We start from the raw sequence: 16,094 nt of genomic DNA on the forward strand, positions 1-16,094 counted from the left end.
TTTAAGATTTTTGAATTCTTTGAATTCTGTTTTTACTTTATTCTTTGGTTTTATGACTTTTTATGTAGTAAGAGCACATGATTTATTTTTCTCTCTTTGCAGCATAATTTGTTTCTAATAGTACTAAGTGTAAAAGTTTTCACCAATAGGCTTTCTTTTCTCTATCATTCAAAACAATCTGCAAAAATGTTTTGCTTTTAACTTAGACTGTTTGAAGATTTATTCGAATAGAAAATTCATGAAGTAATTTGAGCTAGTCATCTGAGTTGCATTGGAAAGAAAATCATTATATTTTTCTACTTGGCTTAGGAAGTATTTGAGTTCTACAGTTAACAGAAAGTTTGCTGATTTAGAAAAGCAGAAGATTTTAGTAGTGATACCAGCCCCTTATCTCTTCAGCTAAGCTTTGTTAGCCTAGTGATGAAACAATGAAGCAGGTGGTACAGTTGATTACAGAAGATATCAAAGCAGATCCAAAGTTTGATGTGTCTTGATCAGATGGTTATACTGCTCAGCGATCTCTCATTTACCTCCTGAGTGTTTTAAAAAATACAATTGTCAGGAGAGTACTCTTGTATTAAAATACTAATTTAAAAAATTTTAACAAACCAAAAATCTGTGCTTTTATTTTAATTCATACTTATGCAGTCTTGAAAAAAAGATTGCTAATTCAAACTTTTCTACCTATGCTTTTCCAGCAATAAAATGACATTAGGAAGGACATTTGCATTCAATACAGTTTAAATTATTTATGAAAAAGGGACAGGTGACTAAAATTTAAATTCAGAAAAAAGTTAATAAACAATTGTACAGTAGAAACTAACACAACATTGTAAAACCACTATACCCCAATTAAAAAAAATAAATAAAATACATATGGACAATTAAAAAATTATAAAAATAAGCCCTTTTGTAATAATATAAAAAATATAAAGGAATCCTGAATTTTTAATTTACAGGGGATGTGTTAGTTCAGGTCCTCCAGAAGCAAACTCCAAGATGCGGTTAGATGGGCAAGAGCTATACTGAGGGAAACATCTGTGAGGGAAAGTGGGGAGGGAGCCAGAGGAGGCTGCGGGAGCCTTCAGAACACGGTGCAGTTTGGATCCCTGTGCGTGAAAACGGGAAAGGAAGGAAGGTTGGGTCAGAAAAGTCAGACTTCAGTGCAGTTCTTAGAAAGTTTTGTCAAGCTAGTGGGGAATCCTTGAGCCTGAGTCATCTGTCAGAGAGTTCCATATTTCTCAAAAATGGTCTGCCACTCAGTCTCTGAGACTGAGACTATCAGTCATTGGCTTGGGAACAGTCCGTGGGAAGACTCTACTAGAGACCAGGTGACTTGGGTTCTAGTCCCAGCTTTGTAGTCAAGCTAACATTATTGCCTTGAGTAAGTCACTTAACGAAAGGGTCTCAATTTCTCCTTTTATAAATTAGGAGGGTGTAGTACACATTCTGTACAAGTCATTAAATTTTACGATTGTATAGAAGTTGACTAGGACATCACATCTTCAATTTTATAAGAACGGAATGTTCAAATCTAAAAAGTTATAATTTAAATTTTCATGTAATTCTAACTTGATAGTGTATATTGGATACAATGCATTTTCTTTTCTTTTTTCTTTTTCACTTTTCCAACTTTATTAAAGAAGTTTACATAGTAACATTTTCCTTTTTAATAGGGCATTGTTTTTGCTACTTACGAGTTTCTCTATTGTCATATATTTGAAAGACAATATTATATCAAATTAACATATTCTATGAATGTATTAATTTTTTTTGTACTGTAACTTTTCATTTCTGTACAGTCAGGGGTTTTTTTTTGTTTTTTTGTGTTTTTGCTTTTTTTTTTTTTTTTTTCTTTTTTGCCAATTGCAATGAGGACACATGAAATTGGCCCTAAGCAGATGTGTAAAGTAGGAAAGTTTTTCTTAGGAACGCTCACATCTCGCCTTTTTTTCCTTCTGTTTTCTTACACACAATCTTGCCTCCAAAATCTCCCTTATTCTCTAGAGTTTTTAAATTTATTTATTTATCCAGTCAAAAAATGTACATATGTCTACTAAACGCCAAACATTGTTCTGAATGTTGGATGTATGAAGAACAAATTGGACTGCCTTCATGGAGCTTACATTCTGGTGGGGGAGGTGAATAAAGAAAAACCACAAATAAATGTATAACACATTAGGTAGTGATAAATGCTATGAAAAAATAATGTGGGATGAGAGGGGGGTGCAGATGATTGAGGTCAGGATCATTTTTTAGGTCAGGTGGTCAGGAAGGCTTATCTGACTAGGTGAAGACATTGAGCAAATGACCTGAATGAACATTTGAAGATTTGGATGAAGTGTTCTAGTCAGAGGATCCAGCTAGTAAGAAGACCCTGAGCAAATCTACAGAGACAGAAAGTGGATCAGTAGTTGCCTAGAGCAGGGAGCTTTGGGGAGAGAATGGAGAGTGTCTGCTAATGAGTATGGGACATCTTTTTGAGGTGATGAAAATGTTCTCAAATTAGATAGTGGTGATACACAACTGTGAATATTTTAAAAACCATTGTATTGTATGCCGTAAAGGGACAGATTTTTATGGCCTAGAAATTATATCTCAATATAGTTGTATTTTATGGAAGACTCTAAGTTAGGAATAAGTGTGGTGAAATGAGGAATAGCGGGAAGTTCAATATGGCTAGACTAGACTAAGGGAGATAGGAGAGAGGTAGATCATGTCAGAGAGATGTGTTTATCTTTCTGGAGGAGGTAAGTACTCTAGACCTCTATACTTGTAGCTATAGCTCTACCCCAACAAAAGAATCTTTGTACTATTTCCTTTGGCACTGAAATTCAGCTAGTTTTCATAATGGAAAGTAATCTCACGAACTAACTGATACAAAGGGGTTAATGATAGATTCTCCGGGATTTTTCTTTTGAATAAGATATTCCTGCAGATAAAAAAAATTCCAGAACCATGGATATCTATCCTGTAGGCTGTGGACACAGAATGTGATTGGAAAGGTTCTGGGAATCCATGTGTATGCCATGCCACTGTCTGTAGATCAAATAAATAAATGTATAACTTCTAACATGAGGAAGGAACCTGAGAATTGTTTTATATATGGAAGAGGGATGATCATTTTTTTAAATGGTGGAAAAAAAAATGTTGGGAACCATTTGGTTAAAACAAAGGGATCCTTTTCTAGAGACTTTGTAGGTACTTGTAAAAGACTAGTATGGATGATATTTTGAGGTGAATGTTAAAGTAGGGACTTCTTGATTCTGTAAATATAGCTTCTAGGCTGTGGCAATTTTTGTATAATCCAAGACAGAACTTGATGGACATATGCAGAGTCAGTTTTGATTATGTGGATTGTTTTTGACAAAACTTTTATTCTCAGGTGACTTTTCTCTTTGACACGCAATATTTCTAAGTAGCTTATTCTGTGTCACTTCAGGTAATAATTTAAATAGGAAATTTAATAGGAAAGTAACCGTGCTGTTAAGAAACTCAACATATATTTCTTATGTAACTAAATATTTTGAGGAATACTTGATGATTATTAAAATCTGTGTCCCTCCTTGCCAGTATAGAAAGTAGAAATTTGGTCTTCTAGAACATAACAGGATTTTATTAATTTATTAATTTGGAAAGGGCCTATCTCCTTTTCTAGGAAAAAGGCATTGAAGTGATGTTTTCTCCCCACCCTTGCCCTACTTGGACCCTTGATTGGGATACTCTTCCTGCAGCAGTGAGCCCAAAGGAAGGTAAGTTTTGGTTTTTTTTTAATCTTTAAATTTTACTCATAATCGGGATACCCTCTTCAGATCCATCTTCTAGTTCTCTAGTTCTCTCTTTGGCTATATCTAATATTCTGATCATACTATCCACTGAGTTTTCATTTTATTTTTATTACAAAATTTTACATATACACATTGCTCTGATTTAATATTTCTCATATTTTCCTACACTGCTTCATCTGTTCCTTTTTTTTCCTTTGCTGAAGTATTTTGAAGCCTATCCCAGATAACACGTCATACTATAGTACACACATCTAAAAAATATTGACATCTTAAATAATCACATCATTATCACGCTTTATAAGAACCAACAAAAATTCCTTCATCATCTAATAACCAGTTCATAATCATTTCCAATTGTTTAAAATATTGTTTGAAAAAATATTTTGATAGTTAGATTTTTAGTTAAGTAATATTTTTATTGCTAAAAACTATATTTGGTTTGTTTTGATAATAAACTTTTCCTTGTTCATGTATCAGTTTCCTCTTTTTATAATTGTTTAAACATAGTGATTTTATATTCTGTATTTTAACATAGTGATTTTATATTCTGTATTTATTATTTCTAATAGCTGATGTCCATAGAGGTCTAATTCTGCTGTTTGTTGTTTCTGTTGACTTCACTGCCGGTGTCTCATATCCCTATTAGTTCTGTAATTTTAGATTATAAATTCATTTTTTGGGTTATTTAAATCTTGGGATCTTGTGGGGCCTGGGATAGGAATGAATTCCCATAGAAAGGATTTATGTTTGTTTATGCCAGACATCTTAAAGTATTTAACTTAAGGCACTAGAACTTAACATTATTATTTTTTCAGGTTGAGATTCCGTCAGCCTTTTCTGTCTGGAACTGAGGTTTAAACAGAAAAGTTAACTTTTATCTCCTTCCTTTGCTGTTGGGTAGAACTGTTTTTTTTTTTAATGCATTTTTTCATAATGAATATAGCTTTTCAAGGTTTCTGCTTTCATGTAGTGATATTAGTTTCAACTCTCCACCATGCTAGGGATCAAGGACTAGCCTATCTTCTTTGTCTTGCTGTTAAAGCCTAGATCTCTATTATCAGCAAATACCCTCCAGGGAGCTATGGTGTCAGTTCAAGATTATTACACTACTTTTTAGTTCCTTTCCCCCTTTTCAAGGCCCTATGGATTTTCCTTACTCTCAGAAGTCCAGTTAGACATGTAAAGGATGATTGTTGAATTTTAAATGCCATTTTATGTATTTTTAGGTGAAGAATTTTTTTTAGCTCAATGTTCTATTTCTTTAATTGTTCATGTATTCTTTAGTTTTATACTAATCCAAATATGTTTTGATTTTTCAAATGCTCTTTGAAATCATTTGCCTTCCTTTTTCATACTCTTCTCTTCTATGATGCTTCCTGATATTGCCTGTATCTTACTAATCAATTCTGTTCTGTCAATCGAGGAAATATTTTAGTATTGTTCCAAAATGGAAGAAAATTATGTTGGATAGTTAAGAACTCTGCTGCAAAGATATTTGTAAAAAAATGAAATCTATTTTTTGTCTTTTATTAAATATTTGAAAAATAGTCACTAATGAATTTGTTAATGTTTTACTTTAAAAATTTTTTGACATTTTACAAAGCTTAAATGTTTGTTTTTATGTGCAATTAGATTTTCTATACTCTTCAGTTATAGTATAGATTCCGAACGGGTTAAACCTATAGTTTACTAAATAAAAGTCATATTTTTATTAATATTTATATTAAAAATTAAAACAGCTTTTAAGTGCCACATGCTTTGCTTTATCTATAATTAATTTACTATGAATGCAAAATAATATTTTCACTTATTAATGTGAGCACTCAATTACATCTGCTAACAACTCAAAGTTGACATTAAGCATTCGTGTCTAGTCATTTTACTGGTTAGAAGTGCATATCTAATGGAGCTCATGGAATATATTACTCATTATATCCCTTTAATTGGATCACCTTGTTTTCATAAATATTATGACAAAGAGGGAGCTATAACAGCAAAGCTACATGGTGTACTCACATTTCATTTACTGTTTCCTAAAGGTTTATAGTCTTGTTAAACTAAGGTAGAATTGTGGCATTTTAGATGTTCTGTTTTCAGTTCTGGCAGTTTCAATATTGCATAGTCATAGGATCTTTGTGAATTGAAATTATTCACATAGAGGTGCAGAAGTCACTATGAATGTGTTCTCATGATTTGTGCTCTGGTACTGTCTTTTAGGAGAAATTGAATTGTAATAAGGTATTATTGGTACTTGGTTCATTTGGATGTTTCACAGACTGACTCCTTATACTGACTGTATTGAGTTACATCAAGATTGTGGTGCATATTATAAGAATCAGCTTCTTTACCATCAAAGACTATATTAATTCTCATGATGGAGTCTAATATATTTCATAAGCCTGTCTAGTCTCTTATCCTCTGCTCTCACCCATTTCTCTCCCTACATCTTACATAACATCCCCTGAACTTTTTGCTGTTCCTTATACAATCTATATTTACTGTCTCTGTGCCTTCATGATTATTTTTCCTCCAGCCTTACATAGTCTTCTTTCTTCTTCCCATTCCACTGAAATTATAATCATCTTTTAAGGATTAACTCAAATGCTGCTTCCTTCATTAAGCCTTCTTCATGGATTATGGAGTCAGCCTGCCTGAGTTTGAAACTTGGGCTACTAGCTAGCTAGGTAACCTATGGCCAGATTCTCTACTGAGAATGTCTGAATTCTCTGTTTTCTCAACTGACAATTCTCTGTACCTCAATGGCCTCATCTGTAGAATGGGGATAATAATACTACCTACCTCATGAGATTGTTAGTACATTCAATGAATTAATATATAAAACAGTACAGTGCCTAACTATAACTATAAATAGTAAATGTTAAATAATACTAATATAGTAGAGTAGTCAGTAGTAGTCAGTAGTCAATCACGTTCTCTCAACATTCCTTTAGTACTTTCTTATACTTCATTTTGATACTTATAGAATACTTCTCTTATACTAGTTTACATGCATGTTTTCCTTCTCCAATAAACTGTGAGCTCTTTAAATATAGGACTCCTGTGGATAGGTCCTCAATAATTTTTTATTAAATTGAATTGGATTGGGACTATAGATCCTTTTTTTAACTTCCCAAGTTTCTACTTAAACCATGCAACTTTTTTGTCTCATAGATTTAAAAGACTAAAATAATTGGGATTATTTAGTTTTAAGAAAACAGAACTGAATATTTAATTTACATTATCATTCTTATAGTTGTCATTATTAATATTATTACATATTTTTAAATGGACTTTTTAGGAGTAAGTTGCAGACATCATTACTCTTCACTTCTAAATACTTAACTGTCTCCTTTAAGAACAAGAACATTTTCTTATATAGCCATAGTACAATGATCAAAATAGGATATTTAATTCAGTACATACTATTGTCTACTATTCAGTTCAGTAGACTGTAGTACATTTAGTTGTCATGTCTCTTTAATTTCCTTTAATGTGAAACAGTTTCTCAGCCTTTCTTTGTCTTTTATACCATGGACTTTTTTGAAGAGTTCAGGCCAGTTTTTTGTAGAATATCTCTCAATGTGGATTTGTCTGATGTTTCCTCATGATTAGATTAAAGTTACGCATTTTTGGCAGGAACAACACAGAAATGATGTTGTGTCCTTCTCAGTGCCTCACTATCAGGAGGCATATTATGTCTGTTTGGGCCCAGTGACGTTAACTTTAATCATTTCGTTAAGGTGGGGTCTGCCAGGTGTCTCTACTCTAATGTTACTATTTTGCTCTACTGAATTAATAAGTAGTACATGGGGAGATATTCCAGACTACATAATAACTTGTTTCTTTTCAAACTTTCACTCACCAATTTATATTCGTTTGATGCTTTCTTGCCTGTGACAGTTGCAAGATAGTGATTTTTCAACTCCATCATATTCTATATTTATTAGTTGCCACTCTACTGTAAGAAAGTCTTCTTTCTCCTTTTTTTCTTTCTTCCTTTTCTTTTCTTTCCTTCTTTTGACTCATGAATTTTTATTTTATTAAATAAGTTATAATATATCACTGTCATTATTTATTTCAGTGCTCAAGTTGTCCCAGGTTGTAGCTGCCTTCAAGCTGGCTCCTGATCCTTTGGAAACACCCCAATCATTCTATGATCATGTCCTTAATTTCTGGCATAACAAAATAATTACAGGCTCATTTTGTCATGTCCCTGCCCCAGCCCTAGAATCAACTGTTTCTCCAAGGAGCCCTTGTTTCTTTTAGTAGAGAATAGTATTTAGAAACTAAGATTTGGGCACTAGGTATGCTCATTGCTAACAGTATTGCTTCTAGGTTCTCTCGGTAGAGAGATGTATATATAGATAGATTCATTAGGAAATAGCTGTATGTATACATATATCTGTGTACACACACATACATAATCATACACATCGATATCTACTATATCTATATATCTATGTCTATTATCTACATATATTGAAAATCATGAGTTTATGCTGATACCTCTAATTCCAATCCAATACCACAAGATTCTTCCTAGTTTTTCTGAATTCAGTATCTGTATCTACTTTTTCCAACAGTAAAAATTATAGCACCAAATATCACCTATGTATTTGCTCATTTGTTCAGTCCTAGAATATATGGACAGTAATTTAAGAGTTGCTTTACCCATATCTCTGTGAAAAATACACCTACTAAGTTGAGTTCCAGTTTGTTTGCAGTTATTTTCATCTTTGAATTGAGGGTATATGGTCACAGTTCTCATGTAGGTAACTGTGATCAGATGGTTCTACAGAAGATGAACTATGAAAAGTGAAAAATGAAATGTTTAAGTTAGTATTAATCATGTCCCCTGATAGAAAATCTTCAACCAACATTTCCCTGCACTGAGAAGATCCAGGCAATTGCATGTACTCTACTACCCGTTGTCCTTAAATACCTGCGATTTCTTAATCTAATGAACTAGGATAAATACTGTGAGCCTGAAGACTCCTTTTGTTAAGTCCAGAGACACCTTCTGTTCTTGACCTTTGAATTTTTGCCCTCTGAGTAGGAAAGAAAGAATGGATATAGTCTTTTGCCTTAAGACCTAGAATAGAGCTGCTCTATTTCCCTACGGCCTTTCTGTTCTCCAGTAGTTTTTACCTGGCTGGTTCCTGTATTAGGAGTGGCTCTAGTCCCTAATAACCATATCAATCATATAGAAGGGAGGAGAGTCAGAAGCATAACCTTATAGAAGAGAAAGGCACTAAGAAGATAGCTGCTTAGGTGTTGTTCCAGTTATAATCTCTTTTCTTCTTTTTTTTTTAACATCTTTATTGGAGTATAATTGCTTTACAATGTTGTGTTAGTTTCTGCTGTACCACAAAGTGAATCAGTTATACATATACGTATGTCCCCATATCTGCTTCTTCTTGCGTCTCCCTCCCACCCTCCCTATCCCACCCCTTTTAGGTGGTCACAAAGCACCTAGCTGACCCCCTGTGCTATGCAGCTGCTTCCCACTAGCTATCTATTTTACATTTGGTAGTGTATATATGTCCATGTCACTCTCTCACTTCGTCCCAGCTTACCCTTCCCCCTCCCCATGTCCTCAAGTCCATTCTCTACATCTGCGTCTTTATTCCTGTCCTGTCCCTAGTTCTTCAGAACCATTTTTTTTTTTAGATTCCATATATATGTGTTAGCATATGGTATTTGTTTTTCTCTTTCTGACTTACTTCACTCTGTATGACAGACTCTAACTCCATCCACCTCACTACAAATAACTCCATTTCATTTCTTTTTATGGCTGAGTAATATTCCATTGTATATATGTGCCACATCTTCTTTATCCATTCATCTGTCAATGGACACTTAGGTTGCTTCCATGTCCTGGCTATTGTAAATAGTGCTGCAGTGAACATTGTGGTACATGTCTCTTTTTGAAGTATGGTTTTCTCAGGGTATATGCCCAGTAGTGGGATAGCTGGGTCATATGGTAGTGCTATTTTTAGTTTTTTAAGGAACCTCCATATTGTTCTCCATAGTGGCTGTATCAATTTACATTCCCACCAGCAGTGCCGGAGGGTTCCCTTTTCTCCACATCCTCTCCAGCATTTATTGTTTGTAGATTTTTTGATGGCCATTCTGACCGGTGTGAGGTGATACCTCATTGTAGTTTTGATTTGCATTTCTCAAATGATTAGTGATGTTGAGCATCCTTTCATGTGTTTGTTGGCAATCTGTATATCTTCTTTGGAGAAATGTCTATTTAGGTCTTCTGCCCATTATTTGATTGGGTTGTTTGTTTTTTTCATATTGAGCTGCATGAGCTGCTTGTAAATTTTTGAGATTAATCCTTTGTCAGTTGCTTCATTTGCAAATATTTTCTCCCATGCTGAGGGTTGTCTTTTCATCTTGTTTATGGTTTCCTTTGCTGTGCAAAAGCTTTTAAGTTTCATTAGGTCCCATTTGTTTATTTTTGTTTTTATTCCATTTCCCTAGGAGGTGGGTCAAAAAGGATCTTGCTGTGATTTATGTCATAGTGTTCTGCCTATGTTTTCCTCTAAGAGTTTTATAGTATCTGGCCTTACATTTAGGTCTGTAATCCATTTTGAGTTTATTTCTTTGTATGGTGTTAGGAAGTGTTCTAACTTCATTCTTTTACATGTAGCTGTCCAGTTTTCCCAGCACCACTTATTGAAGAGTCTGTCTTTTCTCCAATGTATATTCTTGCCTCCTTTATCACAGATAAGGTGACCATATGTGTATGGGTTTATCTCTGGGCTTTCTATTCTGTTCCACTGATCGATATTTCTGTTTTTGTGCCAGTACATACTGTCTTGATTACTGTAGCTTTGTAGTATAGTGTGAAGTCAGAGAACCTGGTTCCTCCACCTCCATTTTTCTTTCTCAGGATTGCTTTATCTTTAGCATTTGTTGCAAAGCTGGTTTGGTGGTGCTGAATTCTCTTAACTTTTGCTTGTCTGTAAAGGTTTTAATTTCTCTGTCAAATCTGAATGAGATTCTTGTTGGGTAGAGTAATCTTGGTTGTCGGTTTTTCCCTTTCATCACTTTAAATATGTCTTGCCACTCCCTTCTGGCTTGCAGAGTTTCTGCTGAAAGACCAGCTGCTAACCTTATGGGGATTCTCTTGTATGTTATTTGTTGCTTTTCCCTTGCTGCTTTTAATATTTTTTCTTTGTATTTAGTTTTTGATAGTTCGATTAATATGTGTCTTGGCGTGTTTCTCTTGGATTTATCCTGTATGGGACTCTCTGTGCTTCCTGGACTTGATTGACTATTTCGTTTCCCATGTTAGGGAAGTTTTCAACTATAATCTCTTCAAATATTTTCTCAGTCCCTTTTTTTTTTTCTTCTTCTTCTGGGATCCCTATAGTTCGAATGTTGGTGCATTTAATGTTGTCCCAGAGGTCTCTGAGACTGTCCTCAATTCTTTATATTCTTTTTTCTGTATTCTGCTCTGTGGTAGTTATTTCCACTGTTTTATATTCCAGGTCACTTATCCGTTCTTCTGCCTCAGTTATTCTGCTATTGATTCCTTCTAGAGAATTCTTAATTTCATTTATTGTGTTGTTCATCATTGTTTGTTTGTTCCTTAGTTCTTCTCGGTCCTTGTTAAACATGTCTTGTATTTTCTCCATTCTATTTCCAAGATTTTGGATCATCTTTACTATCATTACTCTGAATTCTTTTTCAAGTAGACTGCCTATTTCCTCTTCGTTGTTTGGTCTGGTGGGTTTTTACCTTGCTCCTTCATCTGCTGCATATTTCTCTGTCTTCTCATTTTGTTTAACTTACTGTGTTTGGAGTCTCCTTTTCACAGGCTGCAGGTTCGTAGTTCCCGTTGTTTTTGGTGTCTGCCCCCAGTGGGTAAGGTTGGTTCAGTGGGGTGTAGACACTTCCTGGTGGAGGGGACTGGTGCCTGTGTTCTGGTGGGTGGGGCTGGATCTTGTCTTTCTGGTGGGCAGTGCCGCATCCGGTGGTGTGTTTTGCGGTGTCTGTGACCTTAGTATGATTTTAGGCAGCCTCTCTGCTAATGGGTGGGGTTGTGTTCCTGTCTTGCTAGTTGTTTGGCATGTGGCAGCCAGCACTGGAACTTGGTGGCCATTGGGTGGGGCTGGGTCTTAGCACTGAGACGCAGGTCTCTGGGAGAGCTCTTGCTGATTGATATTAAGTGGGGCTGGGAGGTCTCTGGTGGTCCAGTGTCCTGAACTCGGCTCTCCCACCTCAGAGGCTCAGGCCTGAAACAGGCCGGAGCACCAAGACCCTGTCAGCCACATGGCTCTGGATCACTGTGATGATGGAGGTGCTCAGCACCCTGTACCTGGGGAGGATGCTCAGCCCCCTCAATCTCTTTTATTCTTATATTCAGAGTTCCACTGTCTTCGAAATATGGCCCACTTAGGTATACATAAGGCCTTGGTTTTGCTTTTGAGCTACATGAGAGCACTAACTCCTAGGGATACTGATATAAGGGTGGTATCTAAAAACTTTAAACATAACCATTCATTCACCCTCACCCCCTGCCACCCAGTTTAGAGTATATACTTATCAGCTGAGATTAAAGAAAAATTTAATGGCAGAGTTTTACTTGAAGGAGGTAGTAAGATCTCACCTTTCAAGAGGGTTTTAAACCTAGTAGATTTCATTTGCTTGGGACACGTATGTATGAATTCTTAGAACAAGAATTACAAACTGCTATATTTTAGTTCCTGTTATATAAGTCACTGATTGAATTTATGGTTCTAAGGGAATGTATCATTTTTCAATCCTAGTGGCAGATTATTCAATTAGTAGTGAGATGTTTCTTTTTATCAACCTTTATATACAGCACTTATAGATGACTGAGGTTTTTAAATTTAAAAGCTTATCCTGATGAGGATCATTTATGTAAATACCCATTTTTTTCCCCCCCATTTGTTTCCTGTAGAGTGTTTGGGGTGTAAAAGAATGATTGATCCTTGACATTAGGAAAAAATATAAAATAAGATAGTGATACATGATATAACTAGTAAAAGTTGGCCTCAATGCAAAGTCTCTGCCCTCCCCTAACCCTTTTGTTATATGCTTCTATAAACCAACAGGATCACCCTTTCTTTTTCCAGCAGTAGTGATGGAAGGGAAGGGTGTGGTCAAGGTCTTTGGAGAGAGTTGTATCCAATGTGGAGAATGGAAGGACTAAACAGAGCCTTTTCCTCTATCAGTGATTCTTAACAACGTTCTTACCAATGCTAAAGGATATGGTAAATAGCATTATTTATTGCTGTTTGTGCCAGAAGACCAGGGATGCTAAAAGTTCACCATAATGAAGACTTGTCTCATCTGTAATATAAGCATTGCCCTCCTTTGGGGAAAATAAAACATAAAAGTTTGTTTTAGGGTCTGTAGTCAGGGTATAGGAATGCTACATTGTCCTAAACCATTGCTTTTCAAACTAGGACATCCATTGGAATCATTTGGATGGCTTGTTAAAACAGATCGGTGGGCCCTACCCCAGAGTCTGAGAACAGGCCCTAGAATTTTCATTTCTAAAAAGTATCAACTAATGCTGCTTCTGCTGCTTTGGGGACCACAGGGTGTGAAGTTTTACCTCAGGTGACTGGTATAGTGCATGCATGGGCTGCTTTGATTGCCACCAAAGTAAGATGAACAAGACCAAAGTTTTCTAATTTTTTTTTTCTTTTTTACAACCTAAAGAATTATTTTTTGGCCCTTAGCATGGAGTACATCAAATATAAGCATTTGTGCATAACTCTGGACCATCTGGTAACTATGAAAACTTCTACTTTAAGCCAAATATGCTAGCAAATATAAGTGGAAGTAGAAGCATCTTGATAATGTAAATAAAAGTAACTGTCTCTTTCAAGAAATTTTTTTTTTCTGAAATACTGGTCCTAGATTCTTACGATGAGACTCAAAATTAGCATATTTGTTTTCCTACTTTTAAAAAATCATTCTCCAGTGAGACAATGTAAGGATATAGTTTCCCACACTTTTTTATTTATATTGAATAACTTTAGACTATAAGGCTGTTACATTTTGAACTTTTTGGCACTTAAAATACTAAAAGCACACCAAGAGAATGAGATCAAAGGTTTTTTGGGGTTTTTTTCTCCCCACTTTTCTGGAGAAAAAATTCTCTAACATAAATGTTTTTCATTTCTCTAAGTTATACTTAGCTGTGAAATTCAAAACCTGACCATATTTGACTCAGAACTCTACAAATTTATAACTGTTTTCTCTTCTTTCAAGAGTGAGGTTCTCAACAAGCATTTTGGTGCTTTACCAAAAGTAATACAATCTTGTATTTAAACTGCATTTTAATCTGAAGCTAAAAGCCTCTAAAACATAGTATGTATAAATATAGACAGAATTTATGTTAAATGTTTTAAAATATAACAAAGTTGCAAAGAACAAGTTTGCTATTTGCTTAGTGGTGCTCTTTTGATTTAGTGCCAAACACGAATACATATAGATAGAGAGACTGATAGAGATAGAGAGATATATCACATATGTATTATATTATTATATATTATGTATACAAATGATATAAAGCAGACCATGTGTTAAATTCATCTCCTTTTCTAGTAGAAAGTTAGAGTCAGCTAAAGTAATAGTAGAAGGAATTGAAACTGGCAGAGAGATGTATACATTTTTACTAGGCAAATTCTTCCTATTATTATGGCATTAGACACTCCTTATATAAAAATAGTGGTCTTTTATAAACTACTACTTAATTGTACTTGGTAATCAAGAGAGGTTATACTGATGGTAGGAATATTTTTATGTAAGTTTGAATGAGTAACCATTTGGTGAATGTTTTAATTAAAAAGAATTAATGTACTGTGTTGTAATCTTTATTTGAAAGGAAGGTAATATAAAGAGGTAGAGAACTAGTGGAAAGTTATCTTTATTTTTCAGTGTTACTTTCTTCATGTGGAATTTTAAAAGGTTTAAAGTTTCTTCATGTGAAATGTTAAAAGTTTAAATAAGAAAAAGAGAACTATGTAAAATACACACTTTTATTATGCAGTTGACCTTTGAAAAATGCAAGGGTAAGGGTGCCAATCCTTCCTGCAGTTGAAAATCCCTGTATAACTTTTAGTCAGCCCTTGGTATACAAGGGTCCTCTCATATTTGCGGTTTTGCATCCACAGATTCAAGCAACTGTGGATTGAGTTAGTACTATAGTATTACTGTGAAAAAAATCCACCTATAAGTGGGCCTATGCAGTTCAAATCCAAGTTGTTGGAAGGTCAACTGTAAATGTGTAATAATAATTCATTGATTTTTATTTATTTAAGCCTTTTTTATTTAAACCTTTAAAAAAAATGATATACCTGTTAAAATTTCACATGAAGTAGCACTTTAAATAATTTAATCAAATCCTCCTCAAATTTATCTATAGGTTCAACGTAACTTTTATCAAAATCCCAACAAGATTTCTAGTAGATATAGACAAGCTTATTCTAAGTTTTATATGGAAAAAAGAATTTGGAAAAAAAAATGGTAGAGAGAATCATTCTATTCAATGTTAAGACTTCCTGTATAGCTATGGTAATTGGAGAGGTAGACATCATATAGATCAATAGAACAGAATAGAGAACCTTAAAAATGGCATAAAAGCAACTCAGTTGTAAGAAGGACAGTCTCTTCAACAAATGTTGCTAGATCAATTGGACATCCATAGGCAAAGAAAATGAATATCAAAATGCATCCCTTATGTAAAAGTTAACTCAAAAGGGATCATAAATTTAAATGTAAAATTTTAAACTATAATACTTTAGAAGAAAATGTGGAAAAATATAAAAAAACTTTGGGAGCTGGGAGTAGAAACAGAATTCTTATACATGACACCAAAAGTACAATCCGTAAAAAAATTTTGGTAAGTTGGACTTCATCAAAATTTAAAATGTTTGCTCTGCCAAAGATTCTGTTATGAGGATGATAAAACAAGCTAAAGACTAGAAGAAAATATTTGCAAACCAGAAATACATGCAAATCTGACACAGAATTTGAATCTGCAATGTATAAAGAACTCTCAAAACTCAGCAGTAAAAAACAAACAAGGAATCCAATTAGAAAATGGGCAAAAGACATGAACAGACATTTTATCAAAGAGGATATGTATAGTTGGCACTATGCACATGAAAAAAATTCTGCTTCTTAACCATCAGGGAAATGTAAATTAAAACTACAGTGAGATATAATTACACACCTATCAGAATGGCTAAAATTAAAAAAGTAACAAGGCCAAATGTTGACAAGGTTGTGGAGAAACTGAATCACTCATACCTT

The 16,094-nt window shown here is 34.4% G+C and overlaps 1 protein-coding gene across 9 annotated transcripts in view; it reads left to right on the top strand.

Annotated features, from left to right (window-relative positions):
* GSTCD (glutathione S-transferase C-terminal domain containing) overlaps positions 1 to 16,094 on the top strand; it is a 128,648-nt gene that overhangs the window by 15,846 nt on the left and 96,708 nt on the right. For all 9 annotated transcript variants that reach the window (XM_082462843.1, XM_082462840.1, XM_082462842.1 and 6 more), the window contains one exon: positions 3,659 to 3,752. In XM_082462843.1, coding sequence (XP_082318969.1) covers positions 3,659 to 3,752 — 94 coding nt within the window. The remainder of the gene's footprint in view (positions 1 to 3,658; positions 3,753 to 16,094) is intronic.

The sequence above is a fragment of the Balaenoptera physalus genome (genome assembly GCF_965194825.1).
Source record: "Balaenoptera physalus genome assembly, chromosome: 5".
NCBI classification, from domain to species: Eukaryota; Metazoa; Chordata; class Mammalia; order Artiodactyla; family Balaenopteridae; genus Balaenoptera; species Balaenoptera physalus.